Genomic DNA, 26839 nt, shown 5'->3' on the forward strand with positions numbered 1-26839 from the left:
ACGGCTTGCTACTGTGCCACCTACAAAACTGTTTGGCGTTCTAAAGATGCACGGTGGTGAAGGCGAGGATATCCAAGGCTCCCTTCATGAATGATTGGTGCTGTTGACCATGGCACGTTCTTCACTGTGAAGTCTGAGGCATCCCTGTTCAAAAGGAGGCAACGAGAACAGGTGGGGGACAGGGAAGCTTTGCCTTCTTCCCAGTTTTCTTTTGCAACTCCCCCCCCCCCCCCCCCGCCCAAGGAACTTCTCCTCCATGGGGTTCTAGACATGAGCTTATCACAATCATATTTGGGGCAGACAGAGTGGAAGTTCCCCACTCCTGAAACTTCTTTATTCTCCAATAAAAGTGGCCATGGAAGTTTTGGCATGTGCATTTGTGTGTGGTGTGTAATTCTGCCATAAGCTGAGCTGGTCACGGGAACCTAAATATTCCCTGGGCCAAATCCTTCAAGCTCTCTATTACTGTGTTCTGAGTCTTCAGCTGCATCCCCGAAAGGGTCCTTTGGTGCTAATGCACCATTGCTCTTCCATAATCAGTGTGAAGTAGATGATATCTGTGGTTCTGCACCGCAATTAATATAGTGCAACATCCTTGTTCAAGTCATAAGAACATAAGAACATAAGAGATGCCAATGTTGGATCAGGCCAAAGGCCCATCCAGTCCAACACTCTGTGTCACACAGTGGCCAGAAATACCAGTGCCATCAGGAGGTCCATCAGTGGGGCCAGGACATTAGAAGCCCTCCCACTGTTGACCCCCCCCCAAGCACCAAGATGACAGAGCATCACTTGCCCCAGAGCCCCTATCTATACCTTGTGGGTAATAGCCACTGATGGACCTCTGCTCCATATGCTTATCTAATTCCTTTTGAAGCCGTCGATGCTTGTAGCCGCCACCACTTCCTGTGGCAGTGAATTCCAAGTGTTAATCACTCTTTGGGTGAAGAAGGACTTCCTTCTATCCGTTCTAACCCGACTGTTCAGCAATTTCATGGAGTGCCTGCGAGTTCTTGTATTGTGAAGTCCTGAAATGCCCATCCTCCCAGAGCAAGAGCCTAAGTATATTTACTCAGAGGGAAGTCCCATTTGAGTCAATGAAACTGAACTGTCTTTGTTTTGCTTCCTTTTTGGGATGCCACCATTTGCCTTTTATTATCATTTTTCACTGACCTGCCAGATGCACAATTTCTGTGTCGTGCACCAATGAAACTGATTTTTTTAAAAATCCATTCTCAGAAAAGAAAAAGAGTATGAGTTTATGTCCCCTCATTGTTAGTGTATTCAGTCATTAAACATTTAAAGAGAGGAGGAGAAGAAGAGATTGGATTTATACCCTGCCCTTCACTACCCGAAGGAGTTTTAGAGCAACTTACAATCCCTTCCCCTCCCCACAACAGACACCCTGTGAGGGAGGTGGGGCTGAGAGAGCTCTCTGGAGAACTGCCCTTGAGAGAACAGCTCTGAAAGAACTTGCGACTGACCCAAGGTCATCCAGCCAGGTGCAAGTGGAGGAGTGGGGAATCGAACCCGGTTCTCCCAGATTAGAGTCCGCACACTTAACCACTACACCAAACTTCCTATAGCTGAGAAGACCCACTTTGCCATGAAGCTCACTAAATGACCGTAGGCCAGCCACTCTCTTTCAGCCTAACTTACCTGACAGGGTTGTTGTGCTGTTAAAATGGAGGAGGGAACCATATATACTGCCCTGAGCTCCTTGGAGAAAAAGCAGGATAAAAATAAAATATTTCCCAATCTTATTTGTGACCCCATGGTTTCCCTTTCCCCTCTTCTAATTGGAGGACACACCAGTTGCCTAATTTCATTACTATGAATCCTGAATGAATTTCAAAATCCAAACAAAAATTTCCATGCTTACAAGCAACAACCCCCCCCCCCATTCCAGTGGTGCGACCTACTCCTTTAATGGAATATTTCCAGACCTCTGTTCCTTTACAATACCAGACTGTAATGAGGAAAGGGACTACATTGTGGGGCATTTTACAACTGCAGTGGAACTAGAAATGGCTTGCTATTATATTGTCATTACACTGTCAACCCAGTCACTCCTCTTGCTAGATACATCCAGAATGTTCTGCCAGTTCACACTGGATAGACTCACACTGTGGTCCCCCTCAAAACCAAAATATGTGGCCACAAACCTGTCTGGCAGGGAAAAAAACACACACAAGAGGGAAACGTTCGGCTGGAACAGTCTGCAAGTAAACCTGGGGAAGGGAGACTGTAACAGTTAAAGTAAAGGTAAAGGTGCCCTTGCCCGGAAGCCAGTCGAATCCGACTCTAGGGTTGCGGTGCTCATCTCCGTTTCAAAGCCGAAGAGCCAGCGCTGTCCAAAGACGTTTCTGTGGTCATGTGGCCGGCATGACTAAACACCAAGGCGCACGGAATGCTGTTACCTTCCCACTGAAGTGGTACCTATTTATCTACTTGCAATTTCTTGCTTTCGAACTGCTAGGTTGGCAGGAGCTGGAACTAGAGACGGGAGCTCACTCCGTCATGCAGCACACTTGGGTCTCGAACTGCTGAACTACCGACCTTCCACAGCCTGCAGTTCAGCATCTTAACCACTTGAGCCACTGCAGCTCCCCTGTAACAGTTACACAGAGGTAATTTCAGCCCAGTAGACTTAGCATTGACAGCCTTTCAGACATAGCTCTCTCTCTCTCTCTCTCTTTCTCTCTCTATCTTACAAAAGGCTGACCCAGTCAAAGCCATTAGCCCGACTTTAATGCCAGGTATGGGTGGGATTTATTCAAAAGCCAACAAACAAGGATCATAACCTCAGTCATAAAATGGATACTGCAGAATTTACCACTGGCCACGTATAATCATCCTGGGCTCCTATAGCACCAATTTCCCAGCAGGTGGCAATAATCAACTATCGATGGACAAACAAGACAGCAGCTGTGGAATTGTCTCCGTTACAGAATCCCTGCTCAATCTTTACAATTTTGGCAATCCAACCACACACATGAGATTGCGCCATGCGTGTTCCTCTCAATCCATGTGGTTGCCATTTTGTGTGAACAGGGCAGCATGTATTTGGTAGGTGCAACTGGAAACCCAGATTCTTGAAGGTGCTCATTTGAGTGGATCAAAGTTGGAAAATACCTTATGTGGGGAAATTGCCTCATGGGGAAAGGGGAAATTGGCAATAGTTACCCCTCCAACAGAATTGCCGTTCCGTTCCGACAGGATATAAGCTCCACTGTGTCAGCAGAAGTGGACTTTTGGACCCTCCTTCTAGAAAACAAGTTATATAAAGGCAGGAGGAACAATTTAATATTCTTAGCGAAGAGAAATGAAGATTTCCAAAGGTAGGGGAGAGAGATGGAAGCAAAGCGATTGTTCTGAGGTACTGGAAAGAATACCAAGCAAAGAAAGGGGATGAATTAGTAGCCCTGTCTTCCATACAAGAGGCCAGCGATTCAGTCCATCTTCTGCTTAAAAAAATGGGACCGCCATCACACAATAGAACAAGTTGCCTAAGGAAAGCTGTGGAATCCCTTTTTTGTTAGTAATTTCCAAAGAAAGGTTGTCAAGGAATGAACAGAGTTTAATTTTTTAAAAATAAAATGGGAGGAGTTGAGGCTCTCGAATTTTGCTCGGAAGACTGAACTTTGAGATTCTGTGGAGGTAAATTGTGATAACTCATTGATGAAGGAAATGTACGAACATGTTCAGAGGTACTCTGTTCCTTGTTCCATGGAACATCATTTGTCCTGGACCTAAATCCTGCATCCACAGAGCAGTCTGAATGTGTAGGATGGAAGGGCTTATCAACCTTTTATAATTAAAGAGCCAAACTAAGTCAAAAGCAAGTGCCCTGGCCTGGATAGCCCAGGCAAGCCTGAACTTGTCAGATCCTAGAAGCTTAGCAGGGCCGACCCTGGCAAGTACTTGGAAGGGCAATCTTTAAGGAATACCAGGGCCGGGACGCAGAGGAAGATTATATCAAACTACCTCTCAGAAATGTCCTAGCCCCTCTAGCGGTCACCAAGAGTCACCATGACTTCCAGGCTCATAAGTGCACGCACGCATGCGCGCGCACACACACACACACACACACACAAAATACTCACCAAAAAAGGGCAAAACTCCCAGCAAGTGATCAACACAGAGTGAGTATAAGAAAGCCTATTTACATAACTACAAATATACAGATCTACGTTACTAATAACTGACATTTTGATTAATAAGCCAGGAAGTTCCTCCAGTCTAAACTGGTCGCTGTGAAACATTTTTCAGAAGCTGCACACGCAAGTTCTCACAATAAGTCATAAATATACGCAGGAGCAACCTGCATGATGGTTTTAGTACATGATCATATATTTTCACATGCTTCACATCTGGATTCCTGGCAACTCTTCACCTCTACTTCCCTTTCCGTGAAGCATCTCTGCCGTGATATTCTCAGATCTTGGAAGCTGAAGAGGGTCAGCCGTCGTTAATCATTGGACGGGAGACAAGCAGGGAACTCCAGGGTCACTAAGCAGAGGCAGGCAATGGCAAACCACCTCTGTTCCTCTCTTGCCTTGAAAACCCCTTGCTGGAGGTCACCATAAGTCGGCTGCGACTTAACAGCACTTTCCACCACCAAAGCATCTCTAAGAAGCGCTTTGATCCCACTGGAAACTTTGCCTGCCAGTCTCTTCACACCCTAGTTATTCTAGCATCCCATCTACCAATCCCTCCAATATAACTGAAATTTAAAAATTCATTTGCTTTTTTTAAAAAGTCATATTTTGTTTCACACTGTACCAAAGAGTCAGAGGTTGTAGCCTTCAGACATAAGATGATGAAGAAAAAGAGTTGGTTTTTATGCCTTGCTTTTCTCTGACTCAGCGGTTAAGAGGTTTCTCTGGCTCAGAGGTTAAGTTGTTGAGCTGCAGACCGGAAGGTCTGTAGTTCGGCAGTTCGAGACCCTAGTTCCACGTGAGAGACCCTAGCTTCCCGTGACGAAGTGAGCTCCTGTCACTGTCCCTATCTCTTGCCAACCTAGCAGTGCGAAAGCAAGAAAATGCAAGTAGATAAATAGGTACCGCTTCGGTGGGAAGGTAACAGCGTTCCATGCACCTTGGCGTCTAGTCATGCTGGCCACATGACCACGGAAATGTCTTCGGACAGCACTGGCTCTTCAGCTTGGAAACGGAGATGAGCACCGCCCCCTAAAGTCGGTTTTGACTGATTTTTGAGCATGGTAAACCTTTACTTTTACCTTTCTCTAATTTAAGGAGTCTCATAGGGGCTCACAGTTGCATTCCCCCCTTCCCCGCACAGCAGGCAATGTGTGAGGTAGGTGGGTCTGGGAGACTTCTGAGAGAATTGTGACCAGTCCAAGGTCACCCAGCAGGGTTCCTGTGGAGGAGGGGGGAATCAAACCCGGTTCTCCAGATTAGAGTGCCATTAAATCTAATCTGACCAGGGCCTGGCAAGAAAATTACCGGAAGAACAAAAGAAAAGAATCTGAGATGTTACTGGTAAGGCTTTGAGACTGTACTCATTCATCATTGCTGAATAAATAATTTGTTTTGCAACACCTTTACAGGTGACATTGGGCTGAAGGAAAAAGATGTCATGGATTAAATATGGTGAACCAGGAGGTCTACATGGTCAATCAAAGCGGAACGACAGCTAGAACAGTCAGAACTCTACAAGTGCTGAATCATTCCATGGGGGAAATTCATCAAAAGCATCGAGATCTTCATGTCAACATGTTTTGGCTTTCACTTGCACACAACAGCTATTAGATAAGAGTACACGATATACTGATCCTGTTTTCCGTGTCGGCATTCTCTACCCTCGTGTAGGCAGTTTCTCTACTAAGGTCCTTACGTCATGCTGAGTCATGAAATGCCAGTTGTGCAAGGAAAGTAAGACTAGCCTGATCTCGTCAGATCTCGGAAGCTAAGCAGGGTTAGCCCTTGGATGGGAGACCTCCAAGGAATTTCAGAGGCAGGCAGTGGCAAGCCTCCTCTGTTTGTCTCTTGGTCTGAAGCCCTGCTGGGTCGCCATAAGTTGGCTGCAACTCAGTGGCCCTTTCCACCCTCAAGAGGCAACAACTGAGTGTCAGTCCCTGCAGGTTTACTTGAAGAACATCTGCCATTTTATTTATTTATTTATTTATTTATTTATTCCTTTGATTTATATACCGCTTTGACCCCGAAGGGTCTCTGAACGGTTTACATACAGGTTCAAATACTAATTCCCTATCTAAGGCCACATAGTACACAGGGACCCAGGTGACAGGGCTTGCTGTTCTCTGGCTTCCGGCTCCTTCTTCCAGGCGGTCTTTCAGGTGTCGAGGCTCCGTCTCCGGTGTCAGGAGTAGGTCTTCCAGTCTGGTGGCTTCCTCCGGCGGGCCCGTCCTGGTGCGTGGTTCATATTGCGATCTGACTCACTACAACGACTCTCGGTAAAAGGTAAAGGTTTCCCTTGCTCGAAAGCCACTTGAATCTGACTCTAGGGATGCAGTGCTCATCTCTGTTTCCAAGCCGGAGAGCCAGCGGTGTCCGGAGACAATGACTCTAGCAGGAGCCGATGTTCTGAAATTGGTTTATAGAGTGATTTCAGACTAGTAAACATGCTGAGATGAATGACCGGACTTGAAGTCCAGCTGGACTTCAGGAACCATGCTAGTGCTGGGGGAAATTTGCACCTCCAGAAATCTGAGTGATGAGATCAGATGGGGTGATGAGCGAAGCAGCTCCCGTCCTCTTGTGGGGACCGCTGAGCTTGTAAGAGGGCTGGAGAGGACAGGGAGAACATGTAAGGGCCGGGAAAGTGGCCAGTGAGAAGGTTCTTGGCCACCGGATCCAGGCTGCACAGGAGGGGAGCTGGCGAGAGGAGGAGGAAACAGGGACTCCCAATCCCCCTCCCCACGATCTCTGTGGCCCACGTGGGACCCCCTAGTGCCAAGGCGGCAGGGACAGCAAAGCGTGAGATATCCTCTCCCACATCTAAATGAGTTTGGATGAACAGCCTACATTAGGCTTCCTTCATTGTCTACGCTGAGGTCCCATTTCACTCACCTAAAATGAACGGAACATTGTTAATATATAAAAAAAGTTCATCCTATATCTAAAAGAAGAATGTACACATTTTAAAACAGCGCAAATTAAAATACACTGGAAGATCAACAGGGTTGCTTCTTGCTTACTTCTTGCGTATCCTAAAACTGAATTAAAGGTTTGCCATTATCGTTGACATAACTAGGGCTATTTTTGGGCAGGAATGAACAGGAACGGAGTTCCGGCTGGCTCCCAAATTGGCCACGCCCACTACAACCAAAACCTCTCTGTGCGTGGCTACAGAGGGAAGGCCTGGAGAGCGACCCCCTGGCGATTAAATGCCTCCCCGGCCTATTTAAACTGCCTTCCCTTCCCTTCATGGGGGGGCTTGCCTGGGCAAGTGAAGGGAAGGCATGGGGTGTGTGGCCTAATACGCTGAAGAGCTGCACCGCCAGGGGTGTGGCCTAATATGCTAATGAGTTTCTAATGTTGGGTGTGGCCTATTATGCTTATGAGTTCCAGCTGGGCTTTTTCTACAAAAAAAGCCCTGCATATCACTGGCAGATAACAGGGCAGGTGGGATTAAAGGGCATAAGAGTTTCATAGTATACAAAAAATGTGTACATTTACTCTTGAGAAGTGGCACATGGGTTCTAAGTCTCATGTTGGTCCAAAGCCTTTAAGTAAAAGTGATCCCGTCCAGTGCTCCCTCTAAGCTGTGGAGTCTTGTGAGCAAAACTTCTACTTTGTGAGCCGCTGGCATTAAAGCTGTGAGCGAGCAATTTGGTTGCTGCATAAATTAGTTAGTTCTGGAGCCCTCCTTCCTGAGCCAAGACAAAAAATGTGTGAGCCGGAGGCTAAAAAACTGTGAGCTGGCTCACACTAACTCAGCTTAGAGGGAACACTGTTCCCAACAAGTCTATGTAGGTTGTGAGAAACCATTTGTAGAACGGAGTGTTCCCAAGAAAACAACTGCAGAACATTAAAGCAAAACGTTACAATGACATTAGGACATTCCAAGAATTTTAAAATCAAGAAGAATTACTGATTGCTTCAAGTACAGAATGAACAACGTAAATGAATAATGTAAGGGTGTTCGTACATGTATCAAATATGAAAAAGATTCTTGGGCTCTTTTTGTAGCAGGAACTCCTTTGCATATTAGGTGACACACCCCTAATGTAGCCAATCTTCCAAGAGCTTACAGAGCTCTTCTTACAGGGGCTACTGTAAGCTCTTGTATGATTGGCTACATTAGGGGTGTGTCGCCTAATATGCAAAGGAGTTCCTGCTACATAAAGAGCCCTTTTGATTCATGCATACAGATCTTCTATTGGAGTGCATTTCCCATTTACTGCAAGTGGAGCCAGTTGCTGTGCATTGTGTGTCAATATATACACTTGTTGATGCATACACCTGAATAATATATACTTGAATTCACAGGGTGTTTCCTGTACCACTGAAAGTCCCTTGGCAGGAATTTCTGGTACAGGCTATAGTGTGAAAGACAATCCCATAATATTTATTTCCATATATCGACAAGAAAAAAGACCGCAACATCAAAAGCTAAGTCCGATACATTTAAGAAAATCCAAATATAAAAATATTTACAGTTGAACGTATTCACTAAGAAATCCCAGGACATTTTCAGCCAATGTCTTTTCACCAAGGGAAACTACAAAATGTCTATAAAAACTGTTCAAAGTTCAACCTAGATTAATAACCATTAAAACCAAAGCCAGGATCAAGGAAAAGTTGTGGTCATTTAAAATGTCATTACAAACGTATGCTCAATCTAAACTATTATTCTGACCAAGCACAGGTAACAGCTTATTTGAAGGCCCACTTTGTAGCACTGGTGGCCGAAAGATCTTATTTTTCTACCACCATTTTCTCTGAAGGCAGACTTTGCAGAAACTATGTGGAGTCTTCCTTGGCAATGCTTTCTTTACATAAGCTTACGAACTTGATTTTTAATAATGCTTTCTACCAGTTTACCTGGGATATATATTAGGTTAACTGACCTGAAGCTTCCTCATTCCACCAGATTCTTTCTTAAAAACTGGCACCACCTCCATTAAGAAGACTGATTTTAGTGACAAATTGGTATTTTTAAGTGTTCTGTCTCTGCTTGCTGAATATATCCCAGAACTCACATTGGGGACCTGCTGTTCTAACCTTCAGAACCTCTTGTGGGGTCCCTCAAAATGTCATCTTGTTCCCTGCCCTTTATAACATTTACATGAAACTGTTGTTTGGAGATTTGGGATGAGATTTGTATGTTTATTTGTTTGTTAGTACTATTATAAGATTATGATTATAAGATTATGATATACAGGCTGTGGGAGGTCAGTAGTTCAGCAGTTCGAGAACTGGCTGCTGCATGACGGAGTGAGCTCCCGTCTCTAGTTCCAGCTCCTGCCAACCTAGCAGTTCGAAAGCAAGAAATTGCAAGTAGATAAATAGGTACCACTTCGGTGGGAAGGTAACAGCGTTCTGTGCGCCTTGGTGTTTAGTCATGCCGGCCACATGACCACGAAAATATCTTCGGACAGCGCTGGCTCTTCGGCTTTGAAACGGAGATGAGCACCGCAACCCTAGAGTTGGATTTGATTGGCTTTCAAGCAAGGGAACCTTTACCTTTACCTTTACCTTTAGGCATTTAGGGAATGGAGGCAGGTCCACTTGACAATATTCTTCTATTTTTCCTCTGTGAAGTTCTATAGTTGTTTGATTTAATTGTTTGATTTTATGGCTTTGGATTTTTGTTCTGACTGCAACCCTTTCTGACACGCTGGCAAGTTATAAATGTAAAAAGAGATGGCCTTATTGTTCCAAAACAAGATCCCCAAACAAAAGGCATGTAATACCTTTTATTAAAGGTAAAGGTTTCCCTTGCTAACCAAAATAACACAAAACAATTGTGTGCATTTTTGAGTCCTTCAGAACTTAGACTAGAGTTTTTGAAAAAGAGAGGAGATATGTTTCAGGTCTTGATCTTCAAGCTTCTTGCCACATCTTGTGTTGAATGCCAAGTTGTCTTGAACAGATGTTGATGATGGTTGGAGCTGATGGTATCAAGTTCCACATTTAGTCTCCTGAGAAGAAAGAAAAACGGAAGCCTCCAGCTGAAAAATATAAAAAGAGGAGTTGATCAAATATCTTTTAACACCAAATGGAACGCACAGATCCCTTAAAAAACACAATGTGGGGGGAAAACATGGTATTTATTATATTAACAAGACTAGCAATTACTTTTAGATGATGCTCTGGGTTAATGGACGTCCAAGTAGGTCATATTACTTAGCTATAGCAATAAATAAAATAGTGTGAAATAAAACTAGCTATCCCATAAGTAGATGATGAGAGGTACAAAACTGGGCCACTCACAGATAAAGCAAGGGATTCGACAAATCCAAGAGCATTCCCCATGTATGCAGAATAAGACATAAACTAAACTAAAAGGGTGAAGGACCCTTAAAAACTGAAATGATGAGAACGAAAGATGCTCTAGAAAGGACAGAATGTTGAAAGCAGCTCAGCACCAGTTAACGTAAGAATGTTAAGAGCATCAGTTAAAGGGACAAAGGGGAAGAAAAGAGAAATCAGCCTTTTCAGTGCTCTGAGAGCTTGTAGAATGGGCAAGAGGGCAAATTTGGAGAGCGACGATGTGAGGGCACCAGAGGAGGCTAAGAGTGAGCAGAGGAAGCCCTTTCACAGGGAAATAGCGGTTCAAGGCCAAGGGACTCCACACAGGAGCCATCCCAGAGGCCTTCAGCTCAAGTTAGGCTCCAATCAGATGGACCTCGGATGGAGACATCTTTACAGCTTCAGTGGGAGGGGAGGAGATTCCCACGGGGCTGTGGCCGTGAGGAGAAAAAGCAGGACATGCAACCAGGGGGCCGGTCCAGGCCCTAGGCTGCTCCTTAAGAGCTGATACCCTGAGAAGCCTGCTGTGGGTGAGGGAAAGGGGACCTGGAGGAAGGGAGGCTAACTACGGAACGTGAGGGAACTTTCTTGGGAGGTGAACCCATTCCCCAAAGAACTGGGGGACTGCAGAATAAAGGGAAGGTTGCACTGCACTTGTTGGTCGGAGGATCCTTCCAAGCCGTTGGGTGAGGCGAAGGATAAATGACGACCATCCAGCCCATTGTGTCCTCCAGTGCTCACAGATGAAGTTTAGGGAGGACTGAAGAATTTCCCCTCCCACCATGTTTCCTCACTAGCCCTTTATTATGATTTTACATTGTTTTAACCACAACTATGTTTTAATGTATCTATCTGTTTTTATGTGAGCCGCCCTGAGCCAGCTTCGGCCGGGGTAAAAATCTGAAAAAACAAAAAAATAAAAAATAAGCTGAGTTAGGTGAGCTAGCTCCAGCTCACACATATTTGTCTTAGCGCTGGAGGGATGGCTCCAGAGCAAACTAATTTATGCAGTAGTCAAATTGCTCACTCACAAATGAAAAGCCATTCGCTCACAAAGTTGAATTTTTGCTCATAAGACTCCACTGCTTAGAGGGAGCATTGCACAAGCTCCCCAAATTATGTCTTCTAGATTTCAGTTTGTCTGCGTCTTTATAGTTACTACCTGGAACAGAGGTACAAAGTTCTGTCATGACGGCTAATGCTTCGATAAAGGGTTATGGTCAGACTTGGGTTTTGGCCACTTTTCTTTGGCCCTGCGAGTCCATTGAAATGATGATGTACAAATCAAAGTTGTGGGTGTGAGGACTGTACAAGGAAAGTTTTCTCTGTCCCAACTGCTATTTTGTCCTCCTCTCCCCAACTCAGATGTGACAATAATTACAATGAATGCCTAGGTAGCGCAGGGTGCATGGAGAACCTGATCCCTATCTTGGGACTTGTGTGTGCACTCGGTAATAACCACCCCTTTATATTCTTCAGTTCCCGTATTATTGTGTAATAAGTCAGCAAGTGACACTAAATACACATGCCTATGCCACAAAACAGCACTTTGATCTTTTGTTGCCTTCTTGGAAGCTTGTCCCAGGTTCCCTTCCTGTGCAACGTTGCGCAGTTTGGTTCTCAACTTTCTCTTGGTATTGCTTCACACAGCTAGTCAACTTCATGAAAGATACTATCCGTATGTAGAAAACCAGGTGTGCTGTTTGGCTGGTTCACACGTGCAAGCACATGGCACCATTGATTATTCAGCACTTGCTGCTGAATGCATCGACTGATTGGGCTGAAAAGTATTGTGAAGGTGATGCAAAGTGAACTGAAAATTCTGGCTCTGGTGTTTGTATCATTCACACATGAAAGTCGTTACCCAATATTGACCTGCAAGAGCTGCCATTTCAGAGCTGCTGTTGGAAGAACCTGCTGCTAGTGTACATGTACAGAAACCAACGGCATCACACCACCTGCCTCTTTTTCTGCACAAGGTGAGAGGAACAAGAGGATGGTAACTCAGTGATGGAAAGGTTTCATTACGGCTCTAACTTTGGGATTGATACTAACTGTAGGATAACCCCTGATGCTCAGCTGACATTCTGCTTATATCACTCTTGGCCTGCTGTCCATGGTCCTGGCCTGAAAAGTGTTGCAATTATAACTCTGGCTCCTCCTCTTCCAGTTATGTGGCCCTGATGTCACATGAATTCCCACCACGTGCTTTAAGCTCAGTAGCTCCAAGGTCTGAAAAGGCTGAAGACCACTGAGTTAATTAAAAGATCGCAGGTAGTAGGTTTTGGAACAATCCCAAGCAGCTGCCAATCAGGTTAGACCAGTAATACTCAGTGGCTCAGGAGCCACCTATGGCAATTCTGAGCACTTCCTCAATGTGGCATGGACTCCAGGTTCCAGGAAAGTGGGAGAGGCCATTGTCTGGTAAGGCTTATAGCTAGCAGGTGGTTCCCACCTTGAAACAGCCGCTAATGAAGGGAGTGGAGAACGGGTAGGATGTGAGCCTCCCTGAGCAGTGGACCTTGTGCCAAGGATGGAAGTATAGGGCCCATGCTCTCCAACACCCCTCCCTGTCATAGTCTCTGCACTCTCATCCCAATACCCTGGTGGATAGCAAGGTGTTCTGTCTCACACAGTGGCCAAACACTTCCTCTGGAGAGCCAACAACAGGGCATAGAGGCCTTCCCCTGATGTTGCCTCCTGGCTCTGGGATTCAGGGGTTTAGTGCATCTGAAAGTGGAGGTTCCCCTCAGTCACCATGGCTGGTAGCCACCAATAGACCTATTCTTCGTGAATCTATCTAATCCCCTTTAGAGGCACCAAACCTCTAAAGAGAAGCAAAGCTGACCAGGGAAAAGACAAAGCAAAAGCAACATAAAATAACAACAACCACCTTGCCAGAAAAGGGTTTTTTCCCCCTGTAAGAAAACAATCTAGCTCTAGCTTAGTCTCCTCACAAAACAGGTGTGCGAAGCCTGAAAATAAAGATGCCTTCCCAAGAAGAATCATTAAGAGATTATACGATTGCTGGAAGCATGGGTGCACATCTTGCCTTTTTCTGCCTCGTTGGAAGAATATAAAAGCTTTACGTTCGTGGACTCTAGCTGATATTATTTGTTGAATCTGTTTATATCCAGCCTTTCTAAAGGAAAGCCATACAGATAATTTCATAAAGCCTGGAAAATAAAAACAACCATCCTAACCCCCCCCCCCCAAAAAAAAACAGTAAAGAATTCACAATACAACAATTACTAGAATGGCCACCACATCAAAAGTTGGGTTGCCAGCTCCAAGTTGGGAAATCCCTGGAGATTTTGAAGAAGAAGAAGAAGAAGAGGAGATTGGATTTATACCCCGCCCTTCACTACCCAAAGGTGTCTCAGAGCGGCTTACAAACTCCTTTCCCTTCCCCTCCCCACAACAGACACCCTGTGAGGTGGGTGGGGCTGAGAGAACTCTGACACAAACTGCTCTTTTTCAAGGACAGCTGTGCCAGAGCTTGTGACTGACCCAAGGTCACATCAGCAGGTGCAAGTGGAGGAGTGGGGAATCCAACCCGGTTCTCCCAGATTAGAGTCCACGCACTTAACCACTACACCAAACTGGCTGATTTCTATCCACTACCTGGAGACTGGCAACCCAAGCAGATGCTGTGTGTGTGTTTTTAAAAATAACTACAGAATTGTGTGTCCCATATAATTCCCCTTCCCCCCCCCCTATTCTCCTCCCAGAGTTGCTGTTTCGCTAAGACCCCTCCCCTCTTGCAAATCAAACTCCATTATGGATTGAAAACTGTTCCCCAGTGAAGACAGTTGCAGGTTGTCAGGAGTGTTCCCTCTAAACTGAGTTAGTGTGAGCTAGCTCACAGGGTTTTAGCCTCCGGCTCACACATTTTTGTCTCAGCTCAGGAAGGATGGGGCTCCAGAGCAAACTAATTTATGCAGCAGCCAAATCACTCACTCACAACTTTCATGCCAGTAACTCACGAAGTAGAATTTTTGCTCACAAGAGTCCGCAGCTTAGAGGGAGCATTGGTTGTCAGCCCTGTTGATCTGAAGCAGCAAAACAAATTTAGAGTCCGGGGTACCTTTAAGACCGACAAAGGTTTATTGAAGCTTTCGAGTGCATGCACACTTTTTTAAGTATCTGAAAAAGTGTGCATGCACAGGAAACTTCAAACCTTGGATAAACCTTTGTTGGTTTATGTACTTGTTGGTTTATATACTTTGTTGGTTTAAATACTTGAAAAAGTGTGCGTGCACAGGAAAGTTCAAACCTTGGATAAACCTTTGTAGGTTTATGTACTTGTTGGTTTATATACTTTGCTGGTTTAAATACTTGAAAAAGTGTGCGTGCACAGGAAAGTCCAAAGCTTGGATAACCCTTTGACGGTCTTAGAGGACTCTAAATTGCTCCCCGACAGCGGGAGGAGCGAACATAACCGCGAACTCGCCCCGCCGCTGCTATAGAAAAACCATCACACAGACTCTACCAAAGTACAAGGCAAAATAGGGGTGATCAACACTTTTGTCTCGGAGAGAAACGAGAAGACGAATTTGGGGCGGGCGGGCAGTAACCTTACCCCCGACCCCCCAGACGCAAGGTTCGTAGACCCCCACGGGTGCGCGCCCCGCCCTCTGCCTCACCTTCCCCCCCCCCTCCATCCATACCAAATGGTAGCGGCCCGATTTGAACGAAACGGTCGGCGGCGCCTCGCCTCTCCCCCCTCCCTCCTTCCAACGCCGCGGCGGCGGGTGTGGCTTGTGGGCGGGGCGAGGCGAGGCGACGCCAAAAAGGCCCCTTCTGGGGGTGGGGGGGCGGGTGGGGTTTTTTTCCTCAGTCAACGGTCTCTTCCAGACCCCCCGGGCACCGGGAAGGGGGAGCGGGCGCCGCTTCGTTCGGTTTCGAGGGAAGTGGGTTCTGCCACCCCCTCCCCAAGGGCGCCCTTTTAGCATCCCTGTAGTGTGAGAGAGCCTTCAAAGCGGCGCGTGGGTTTATTTGGGGCCCGGGGTGTGTGTGTGTGTGTGTGGGGGGGAAATGGGTTAGGATTGGGGGGGCAGCTGGAATGTGATTTTTTTAAAAGCGCAGAATGGGGCGGCCAGCTGGGAGGTTTCCAGGCCCCACCGGGAGGTTGGCATCTGCAGCCTTGCCTAAGGCGCAGGAAACCCCTCGAACCGGTCCTGCAAAAGGGTGGGGGGGAGATCGGCGGCGCTCGAAACGGCTCCCCTCCTTTTTAATACCGCAGGTGTAACAGGTGACGCCTCCTGCCCCTTGAATAGGGGTGCCAGCCTCCAGGTGGGACCTGGGTGATCCCCCCCCCCCCGCATTACAGCCCATCTCCAGACCAGTGTTCCCTCTAAGCTGAGTTAGTGTGAGCTAGCTCACCATTAATTTGCTCCAGCTCACACATTTTTGTCTTCGTTCAGGAAGGATGGGGCTCCAGAGCACACTAATTTATGCAGCAGCCAAATCGCTCGCTCACAACTTTAATGCCAGTAGCTCACAAAGTAGAATTTTTGCTCACAAGACTCCACAGTTTAGAGGGAACATTGCTCCAGACTACAGAGATCAGTTCCCCACCTGGAGAAAACGGATGCTTTGGAGGGTGGACTCCAGTGCTCCCTCTAAGCTGGGGGTGTCTTTGTGTGAAAAGATTCTGCTGTGTGAGCTACTGGCACGAAAGTTGTGAGCGAGCGATTTGGCTACTGCATAAATTGGTTTGCTCTGGAGCCCCATCCTTCCTGAGCTGAGACAAAAATGTGTGAGCCGGAGGCTAAAACCCTGTGAGCTAGCTCAAACTAACTCAGCTTAGAGGGAACACTGATGGACTCTGTGGTATTGTACCCCACTGAGGTCCCTGTCCACCCCCAGCTCCATCCCCAAATCTCCAATAGTTTCCCAACCTGGATCTGGCAACCCTATCCCCCATCCCCGGCTGGTGGCCAGGAGGGACCGGTGCCTAAACTGTTGAGTTTCTGCCTCACAGTTTAAAAGTGGCAGGAGTAATGCTGTGGGCTGAGGTGGGGTGGAAAGCTGCCACCTTCTGGGATCGTGTCTCTTTTTGGGCATCGAGTAAGTAAGCTTTTTGTGTAATGCTTCTCTCCAGTGAAACGCAAGGAAGAATTTTGGAACTGTCACAGGTAAAATGCTCCTTTATGTGTACTGGCGCCTTCTGGGCTAATTCCCACATGGTGCCCTCCAGGAGACCCTTGGATGAATTGTTTTAAAAATCCATTGGAATTTTAATCTGCAGAGTTCTGGGAAGGAGGATGCCTGAGACTGGACAGGATCCTAATTTCTTTCTTGTGAATATTCCTTGTGTGTGTGTGTGTGTGTGTACGTACAATGTCATGTTTGTTACCTGAGTGTCCTAGGAAAGACTGTTGTTCCCTTGACATTCTTACTTTCTCACATGTAGCTCTGGTGTCCATTCAAAGTGTGGTGATGTCTGAAAGCTTTGCAGTGCTTAACGACTGTTCATCCATCAGTTAGAGAGCATTATCAAGAAGTTTCAGATTGTTGGGAGTCTTCAGATGGCCACTTTATCTGTGATGATAATTTTTCTGTATGGATACAGCTTCTGTTTAGACACCTGTATGTACACTGCCACATATGAACAATATAGATGTCACTTTACCACAAGTCCATGTTAGAACATCTGTCATTGAGCAGGACTTCCTACACATTGAAATGGACAAGTTGTCACACGTGATGGTTGATACAGGGGACAGGTCCATGCGCTTTCTACGCAAAAGTGATACAGTTCTGCGTCCTGAAAAAAAACTGACAAGCTGAAAGGGTGTTGTACAATTATTCTCACATGTGCAGAGAACTTTGCAGCCTCCATTAATGCATCAAAATGCTTGTGCTCTTGTATGATAATGAGGTGGTTCTTGGATTGTTCTGTTTGTCACCAGTAGCATGTGTGAACACAGAGGGGACAGGCACTTGTAAGAGAAGATTAGTATTACAAGTGAGGCAGTTCAGTTTACATAAAATGGTGAACCCCGGTCCTATGGGCACTGTGACGGGGGACAAAGAATGGTTAATTCTGATATAGCCACAATAGCATCTTGCGTAAGCAGGGCTTTTTGCTGGGCAGACTGCTGGTTCTAAACCCGTGATAACAGCGTGCCTGTCATCTCAGGCACATACTCTGCTGGCAGAAAACCTTAAGGATGACTAGAGTTGCCTTCATTTGCCTCTTTCTATGTTGTATCCTGACTTCGTTGCATGCTGCTTGTTGCGGTGGTGTCTTGGGTTATTTTACGTTACATGTTGTGGAATTTCACTGGTTTAGCAGTTCATGTGCTTGGTCCCGTACAAGTATTTGCTGGCACCTTGGCTCATGGATCAGGTTTCTGAACAGGTAGTCCATAAGTCACTGTTAAATTAGCAAATCCCAATAATCTGCTGTTATAACGTGCTCTTTGTTGCTGTTATCGTGCTGTGCACTCACATGTTTGACATCCCGTTCTGTTAGAAGATGAGCAGAGCTGGACCACCGCAAACCTGCCTGTGTCTTAAACTTCTTAACTTGTCTAACGAATCTGTGCCGTTGCCAGAGCCGTGTTTCTCAAATGTTTTGAACTTGGATTGCCCTTCTAAGCGTACTCTGGTTTCTGCCCCTCCTAGCCGGCTGCCAGCTCTGAGCAGTCAGAGCTCTCATGTGCATCCCTCTCCTGAACTTGAAGACTTGTGCAAGAGACCAGGCCACTATTAAAGTTTCTTTTAGTAGAAGCGTACTCCCATTCCCTTCACTGTGTTCTCATACCCAGCCTAAATTACATTCAGCTGGCTCAGTACTGGATTGATTAGAAAAGTGACAGCCCGGTACTCTCAATATCCCAACTACTCCCACCTCTGTACAAGTATCATATTGCGTGTGTATCCTTCGCTTTAGAAATATTCGGGCTTCAAGATGGGATGGGATGGAATTTAAAAGATACTCCCCTAAAATATGTAATATATATGGATCTTGGTTTTGTTAGTTATAATTCCTTGACCTGACCCCCCCCCTTTTGCTCATGGGTTATGTCACTGGAAGCCTAGACCTACTATGTGGATTAATGTTTTGCCCAATGCTTGAAAAGAAAAGAGGAGTCTTATGGCACCTGAAACGGAAGAAAAAGATTTTATTCTGGCATACGTTTTCTGATGAAGATTGCTCTATTTGCCAAACATTTATGCTAGCTAGAATACAAACTACTCATCTTTAAGGTGCCAAAAGCTTCCTGTTTGTGTTTCTTGCAACAGGCTAATGTGGCTGCCCTTCTGAAAGTGGCCTTTGTAGTTTGTTACATTCCTTATGTGTGTGTGGAGAAATGAAGGACTGTAAATAAGTAACTCTGCATTAGAGCCCGTGGAAAATTTCTGCATGCATAACAATCCTTGAAAAAGCGGAGCACTAAAATTATTCCTGTCTTCTTGTACTAAGTGAAAGTGATTGCATCCTCACTGTCTTCTCCATGCGTGCAAGACATACCACATGTATGGGCCACTTGTTCTGTTGCTTGCACAGGCAGCACTGTTTGGTGTAGTGGTTAGGTGTGCGGACTCTAATCTGGGAGAACTGGGTTTGATTCCCCACTCCTCCACATGCAGCTGCTGGTGTGACCTTGGGCAAGCCATAGTTCTGTCAGAGCTGTCCTTGAAAGGGTAGTTCTGGAAAGAGCTCTCTCAGCCCCGATCACCTCACAGGGTGTCTGTTGTGGGGAGGGGAAGGGAAAAGAGTTTGTAAGCCATTCTGAGACTCTGAGTGAAGTTGTTGTTGTTCAGTCGCACAGTCTCTTTGCGACCCCATGGACCAGATCACGCCAGATCTGAGTGAAGAGCGGGGTATAAATCCAATCTCCTCCTCCTCCTCCTCCTCCTCCTCTGCACTAAGTACATTTTTCTTGTCACCCACACATCTCTGGATGCATGCATCTGTGTCTCATTTGGCTTTGTTCCAGGATTTGCTGTGATTGATTAGCCAAACCTAATATATGATAGGTAGAGGTCCACAAAAGACAGCTTGTGTATGAGAGAGAGAAGATAAGAAGGAGAAAGATGGACACTATCTTTAATAAGGGCAAGCAAAGGAAATCAGTGGAGAAGGCTTGTCATAGCTGGCAAATTAAGACATAGTTTTGTGTTCTCTCTCTTTTTTTAAGAGTGGGGAGAGATGGTGTGTGTATATATCTTGACACCGGTTAGATACTAATGATCTTTTAAGTTATGGTATATATGTCTGTTGTGAAACAGAAAAATATTCTAAAGTCCTTCCCAGAAGCATTTCTTTTTGCTGGCTATTATGTTTAACCTCCTGGACAAAATGTACTGTTGTCAGAGGCAAGAAAAGAAACCTAATTTCCATAAGTAGTTTTTCAAACTGACTTTTTTATGATTAATACACACCCTAACCCATATCTCTGCAGGTACCTTTGGATTCTGACTTGCTGTTCTATCATATATCGATATATATCAATACTGGAAGACCATGCCGCTCCTAAGGAATAGCTTGCTGTCTTCAAATGATAGCATTGCGAGTGATATTGCAAGTCTCCATGAAATGACTTTTTCTGATGAAATCGCACCCACTGAAAAAAGTTCAACAAGCCTGATTGAGAAGACTGGCTATCAGGACTGTGTCTACCTAAATGCAGCCAACATTTTTCAAAGTATTCATAAGGAAAAACCTCAAGACAAATTACTGGTAAAGTATGGGAATGGACCCTTCCCACTGGCAACGGATTTCAAAGATGAGCGATGCCAGCGTTTGTCTTATGAACTAGCTTTCAATGCTCTAAAATGTAAGTAAAAAAAAGTACCTGTCTTCCATTTCCCCCCTGTAAGGAACTAAAATACAGTGTGTAAGAATTTTGCCTGAGAGTTTAGACCTTTATACTGTAAGCCAATCAAGGTGATATAGTGGGAGCGTGGTTGTGTCTGTTTGAAAAAGATAATTACAGTGTGGTGATTCATTTGTTTTGAATCCCTCTTGCCTTATCTCGACTCTTTAAGAGTTTGGATTCCTCTAATTAAGAATATATGCCAACACTTTATTGTAGTCTGTTTGCAGTCACTATAAGAAGGTACTTGGATGTTTTCCACCTTTCTTGCCAAAGAGACATAACATGCCAAGCTGGGCTCCCCAGTTGGCAAGGGCAGCCTGTTACCTAGGAGCAGTTGGCTCCCCAGACTTTAAACATGCTTAAGACTGCAGTTAGAGTCTAATTGAACTCAATGAAGAAGCTTACTTCCGTTCCGAGTAGGCATGTTTGCGATTGTGCTGCCTGTGTTTCCAAAGATACTTACATAGCTTCACTTCCCATTGTTAGGTTTCAAGAACACTCTTCCTTACCCAGTGACAATAGCTCTGTAGTTCTTTCTGTGTTTGTTTGCCAAAATGGTGTTGGGGACTTCTGCTTGAAAGATATGCAGTGTAATAAGTGGGAAGTAAGGAAAGCTCTTTCTATGCTCAGGCCTTAAAACTTGTGCATATTGAGCAAATGGGCATATATCTTTGTGGCATCATTATTATGAACCTGCTTTAGTGTTCACATTGATTTGAAAGCAGGGTTCCTTTAAAAGGAGCCCAAAGGATTACATTTTCTGGCAAAAAAGGTATTTCTCTAATCAGCCGTCAATGGCCAAAAGATGCATGACTTCTAAAAGTCAATTTTTTTTCTTTTAGAAGGTCAAGCATTGGGGGAAAGTACAAACTGTTCAGGCACTGTGGGACATCTAATAGGCAATGAAGGTGGGGGGGTGGTTACCTTGGCAACCGACTGAACTGAGATAAGTATGTCTGGATCAGTATGCAAAAGTGAAAAGAAGCTGTCAGAGTCCATGGAAGCTTCCTAAAATATGGTAACGGCAGCTTGTCTCACTCGGGCATGGAGGAGAAACCATTCCTGGTCATCGATGATAAGCAACGTTCATGGAATATAAAATGCTGCTTAAACAGAGGAAAATCAGTGCACATTGCTAGGGTAGACACTTTCATGAATATAAAAACTAAGCTTGTGCATTTGTTGTGCTTGATAATATACTGATCAAGAAAAGCCTTTGAGAGGCAGGATGACAATACTGTCTTTGGAGAGTATTGCGTCCTTAAGGGTAAGGAAAAGTACCCTTTGGGTGAAAATTGAAAACAGTCTGGCCAATGAGACTGCTCTGTCCTTTCTCTTGTATGCATTCCTCCCCTGATGTATGTTTCTCTCTGAACAAGATGGTATGTTTCATGGTAGTGATGATACAGCATACTGAAATTGTTACTTAAATGTGTGCTGGCTCTTGGTGTTCTTTGAAGCTCAAGGACGAATTAATAACCTGTATACAGAACATAGAATTTTCTGTATATGTTTGCTTTTGTGTAGAAGGCAGTCAGTGATGTTTTTACTGCTATGGGGGTGGTAGTATCACATAGCCTTCAGATTTTTTAAAATTAACGATACAGTACTGAAGTGCATCTTCTATCTATCACATGCTCAGGAATCCACAAGATAAGTGGGAAAAAGTTCTTTAAAGAAATTTGGCCATCTATGAATGTTTGTGATCATGGATCACTGCCTTGTCGTGGCGAGGGGGCTTGTGTAGTTCAGTGAAGCTGTGGGCTATGCCGTGAAGGGCCACCCAAGACGGACAGGCCACAGCAGAGAACTCAGACCAAGCGTGATCCACCTGGAGAAGGTAATGGCAACCCACTCCAGTATGTTTGCCAAGAAAACCCCATGGACGGTATCAAAAGGCTAAAAGATATGACGCCGGAAGATGAGCCCCTCAGGTCGGAAGGTGTCCAATATGCTACTGAGGAAGAGCAGAGGGCAAGTACAAGTAATTCCAGAAAGAGTGAAGCGGCTGGGCCAAAGCCGAAAGGACGCTCAGTTGTGGAGGTGTCTGATGGTGAAAGGAAAGTCCGATGCTGCAAAGAACAATACTGCATAGGAACCTGGAATGTAAGATCTATGAATCAAGGCAAGCTTGACGTGGTCAAAAATGAAATGGCAAGACTGAACATCGATATCTTAGGAATCAGTGAACTAAAGTGGACAGGAATGGGCGAATTTAACTCAGAAGACCATTATATCTACTACTGTGGCCAAGAATCTCGTAGAAAAAATGGTGTGGCCTTTATAGTCAACAAGAGAGTACAAAAATCAGTATTGGGATACAATCTCAAAAATGACAGAATGATCTCAGTCCGATTCCAAGGCACACCATTCAACATCACAGTAATCCAAGTCTATGCCCCAACCACTGATGCAGAAGAGGCTGAAGTGGACCGGTTCTATGAAGACCTACAACACCTCCTAGAACTAACACCAAAAAATGATGTCCTCATCATCATAGGGGACTGGAATGCTAAAGTAGGAAGTCAAAAGGTAACTGGAATAACAGACAAGTTTGGCCTTGGAAAGCAAAATGAAGCAGGGCAAAGGTTAACAGAGTTTTGTCAAGAGAACACACTGGTCATAGCGAACACCCTTTTCCAACAACCTAAGAGACGACTCTACACATGGACATCACCGGATGGGCAACACCGAAATCAGATTGACTATATAATTTGCAGTCAAAGATGGAGAAGCTCTATCCAGTCAGTAAAAACAAGACCTGGAGCTGACTGTGGTTCAGATCATGAGCTACTCATTGCAAAATTCAGACTTAAACTGAAGAAAATTGGGAAAACCACGAGGCCATTCAGGTTTGACCTAGATCGCATCCCTGATGAATATACAGTAGAGGTGAAGAATAGATTCAAGGGTCTGGATTTGATAGATAGAGTGCCTGAAGAACTATGGACGGAGGTTCGTGACATTGTACAGGAGGCAGCAATCACCACCATCCCAAAGAAAAAGAAATGCAAGAAAGCAAAGTGGCTTTCTGATGAGGCTTTACAAATAGCAGAGGAAAGAAGGAAAGCGAAAGGCAAAGGCGAAAAGGAAAGATTTACCCAACTGAATGCAGATTTCCAGAGAACAGCAAGGAGAGATAAGGAGGCCTTCCTGAATGAACAGTGCAAAGTAATAGAAGAAAACAATAGAATGGGAAGGACTAGAGATCTCTTCAAGAAAATTGGAGAAATCAAGGGAGCGTTCCATGCAAAGCTGGCCATGATAAAGGACAAAAACGGTAGGGACCTAACAGAAGCAGAAGAGATTAGGAAAAGATGGCAAGAATACACAGAAGAACTATACAAGAAAGACCTCGATGTCCTTGACAACCACGACGGTATAATCACTGACCTCGAGCCAGACATCCTGGAATGTGAAGTTAAATGGGCCTTAGAAAGCATTACTAACAACAAAGCTAGTGGAGGTGATGGTATCCCAGCTGAGCTATTCAAAGTCTTAGAAGAGGATGCTGTTAAAGTTCTGCACTCCATTTGCCAGCAAATTTGGAAAACGCAACAGTGGCCACAGGATTGGAAAAGATCAGTATACATTCCAATCCCAAAGAAGGGCAATGCCAAGGAATGTTCAAACTATCGCACAATTGCACTCATATCACACGCTAGCAAGGTCATGCTCAAGATCCTACAAGCTAGGCTTCAACAGTACGTGGATAGAGAACTACCAGAAGTACAAGCTGGGTTTCGAAGAGGTAGAGGAACGAGAGATCATATTGCCAACATTCGCTGGATTATGGAGAAAGCAAGAGAGTACCAGAAAAATATCTACTTCTGCTTCATTGACTATGCTAAAGCCTTTGACTGTGTGGATCACAACAAACTATGGCAGGTCCTTAAAGAGATGGGAGTACCAGACCACCTCACATGTCTCTTGAGAAACCTGTATAAGGGCCAAGAAGCGACAGTTAGAACCGGATACGGAACAACTGATTGGTTCAGCATAGGAAAAGGAGTACGACAAGGATGTATACTGTCACCTTGCTTATTTAATATATATGCAGAGTACATCATGCGAAATGCTGGCCTGGATGAATCACAAGCGGGAATTAAGATTGCTGGGGAAAAGATCAACAACCTCAGATATGCAGATGATACCACTCTAATGGCTGAAAGTGAAGAGGATCTAAAGAACCTCTTGCTCAGAGTAAAAGAGGAGAGCGCAAAAGTGGGCTTGAAGCTCAACATCAAAAAAACTAAGATCATGGCATCCGGCCCCATGACTCCTTGGCAAATAGAAGGGGAAGTCGTGGAAGTAGTGACAGACTTCACGTTCCTGGGATCCCAGATCACCGCAGACTGTGACAGCAGTCATGAAATTAAAAGACGCCTGCTCCTTGGGAGGAAAGCGATGGCGAACCTAAACAGCATGATAAAAAGTAGAGACATCACCCTGCCAACAAAAGTCCGCATGGTCAAAGCAATGGTATTCCCAGTAGTCATGTATGGCTGCGAGAGTTGGACTATAAGGAAGGCCGAGCGCAGAAGAATAGATTCTTTTGAACTATGGTGCTGGAGAAGACTCTTGAGAGTCCCTTGGACTGCAAGAAGAACAAATCAGTCAATCCTCAAAGAAATCAACCCTGACTGTTCCCTGGAAGGCCAGATAATGAAACTGAAGCTAAAATACTTTGGCCACCAAATGAGAAGGGAGCACTCTCTGGAGAAGACCCTGATGCTGGGAAAGATTGAAGGTCAAAGAAGACGGGGACGGCAAAGGATGAGATGGTTAGACAGTGTCATCGATGCAACGAACATGAAGTTGAGCAAACTTCAGAGGATGGCGGAAGACCGGAAGGCCTGGAGGGAGCTGGTCCATGGGGTCGCAAAGAGTCGGACTCGACTGTGCGACTGAACAACAACAACAAATAATATCCTGAAAAATAAAAATTGTTTTTTTTAAAAAAAAAAGAAATTTGGCCATCTAGAGTTCTTAGATTCCATATAAAAGAGGACTCTTGTGCATTTAATAGTGGCATGGAAGGGGGTACTTGCATAATTTCACAGAAGACACAGCTTGTGCTGTTAGTGCAGCTCTATGACAGAAGAAGCCAAGCAGCTGCTAAAATGTCTCAGTTCATACATTGGGTTACTTGCCCCATGTTGAATCCAGCTGTGCCAAAGTTCAAATGTGACATCTGCTGTGTTTGTTTTTTGGGTTTTTGACAGACATAAAAAACAGTAAACCCAATTTCTTGTGCTTCTGAAAAACACTGAGTATGTTCTGCTATAATATAGTCCTTCATCTCGTGAACCAACGTAGAAAAACTCAAAAATGTGATAGATCAAAATGGGTATCCTTGTTAGTCTGTCTGAAGCAGTAGAAAAGAGCAAGAGTCCAGCAGCGCCTTAAAGACTACCAACATTTGTGACAGGGCATGACCGTTCGTGAGTCACTGCTCACGTTACTGCTACACATTTTGTTCGTCTTTAAGGCGCTACTGGACTCTTGCTCTTTTGTACTGTTAAAGATGTGATGAGTGCTTGCTTCTACAGAAACCAATTGAGAGATTTTACACAATAGCGTGGAATGCAGGGGGGCTGTTCCTTGAATATTAGTAACTAGCAGTAAAGCCCGTTGTGAAAGCAATACAACGGGATCTAGAAAGAGGCTCTGGGGCAGTGCTCTGGCTTTGGGCAAACAGTGTCAATTTGCTGTGGTGACCTCAGCAGGGTATAATGACAGAGTCCACTGTTTTCTCCAGAGGAACTGATCTCTGCTACCTGAAGAGCAGTTGTAATTGTGAGTAATCTGTAGCCCTCACCTGGAGATTTGCAACAATTGTTACCCAGGACGAAATGGCTGGTTTGGAGGGTGGAGTCTATGGCATTCTACCTGTCTGAGGTCCCACCCCTCTGCAAATCCCACCCTCTCCAGGCTCCACCCCTCAAATCCCCAGGAATTTGTCAGCATGTAGTTGGCAACCCCATCTCCTTCCCAGCTAGCCATCAACCTACCATTATCTGCCCCTTTGACTTCAGCTGACTTCTGCCCTCCCTTCTGCAGAGCAGTTGTAATACTGAGTGCTCTCCAGCCCTCACCTGGAGATTGGCAACAATGGTTCCCTATGTGGGACTGACTGGTTTGGAGGGTGGAGTCTATGGCAGTGTACCTGTCTGAGGTCCCACCCCTCCTCAAACCTCACCCTCTTCAGGCTCCATCCCTCAAGTCTCCAGGAATTTCCCATCTGGAGTTGGCAACCCTATCAGGACTGGCCCCAATGTGTTTTCTCCCAAAGGCCAAAGTAGGTGACAGGACCAAGCTTAGTTGCCTACCAACAGGCACTGAGGGGAATGTAGGGTTGCCAGCTCTAAGGAGGGAAATACCTGGAGGTTTTGGGGGTGGATTCTGTAGAGGGACGGGCAACGGAGGCATCGGCCTTCCGTCCCCCACCTCGCCCCCCCAATCTCGGCCCGGGCGACCGTGGCTCCCGCCATCGGCTGGCCAACTCCAGACCCCCCCGCAGCCACTCCAGCCAGGCGA

General features: G+C 45.3%; 1 protein-coding gene across 1 annotated transcript in view; it reads left to right on the forward strand.

Moving 5' to 3' along the window:
• Positions 1-19944: 19944 nt before the first annotated feature.
• NSUN7 (NOP2/Sun RNA methyltransferase family member 7) overlaps positions 19945-26839 on the forward strand; it is a 31440-nt gene continuing 24545 nt past the window's right edge. Inside the window, exon 1 of the mRNA XM_015411891.1 lies at positions 19945-20257. Coding sequence (XP_015267377.1) covers positions 19945-20257 — 313 coding nt within the window. The remainder of the gene's footprint in view (positions 20258-26839) is intronic.

This window comes from Gekko japonicus, unplaced genomic scaffold (assembly GCF_001447785.1).
Source record: "Gekko japonicus isolate JY-2015 unplaced genomic scaffold, Gekko_japonicus_V1.1 scaffold455, whole genome shotgun sequence".
Lineage (NCBI taxonomy): Eukaryota > Metazoa > Chordata > Lepidosauria > Squamata > Gekkonidae > Gekko > Gekko japonicus.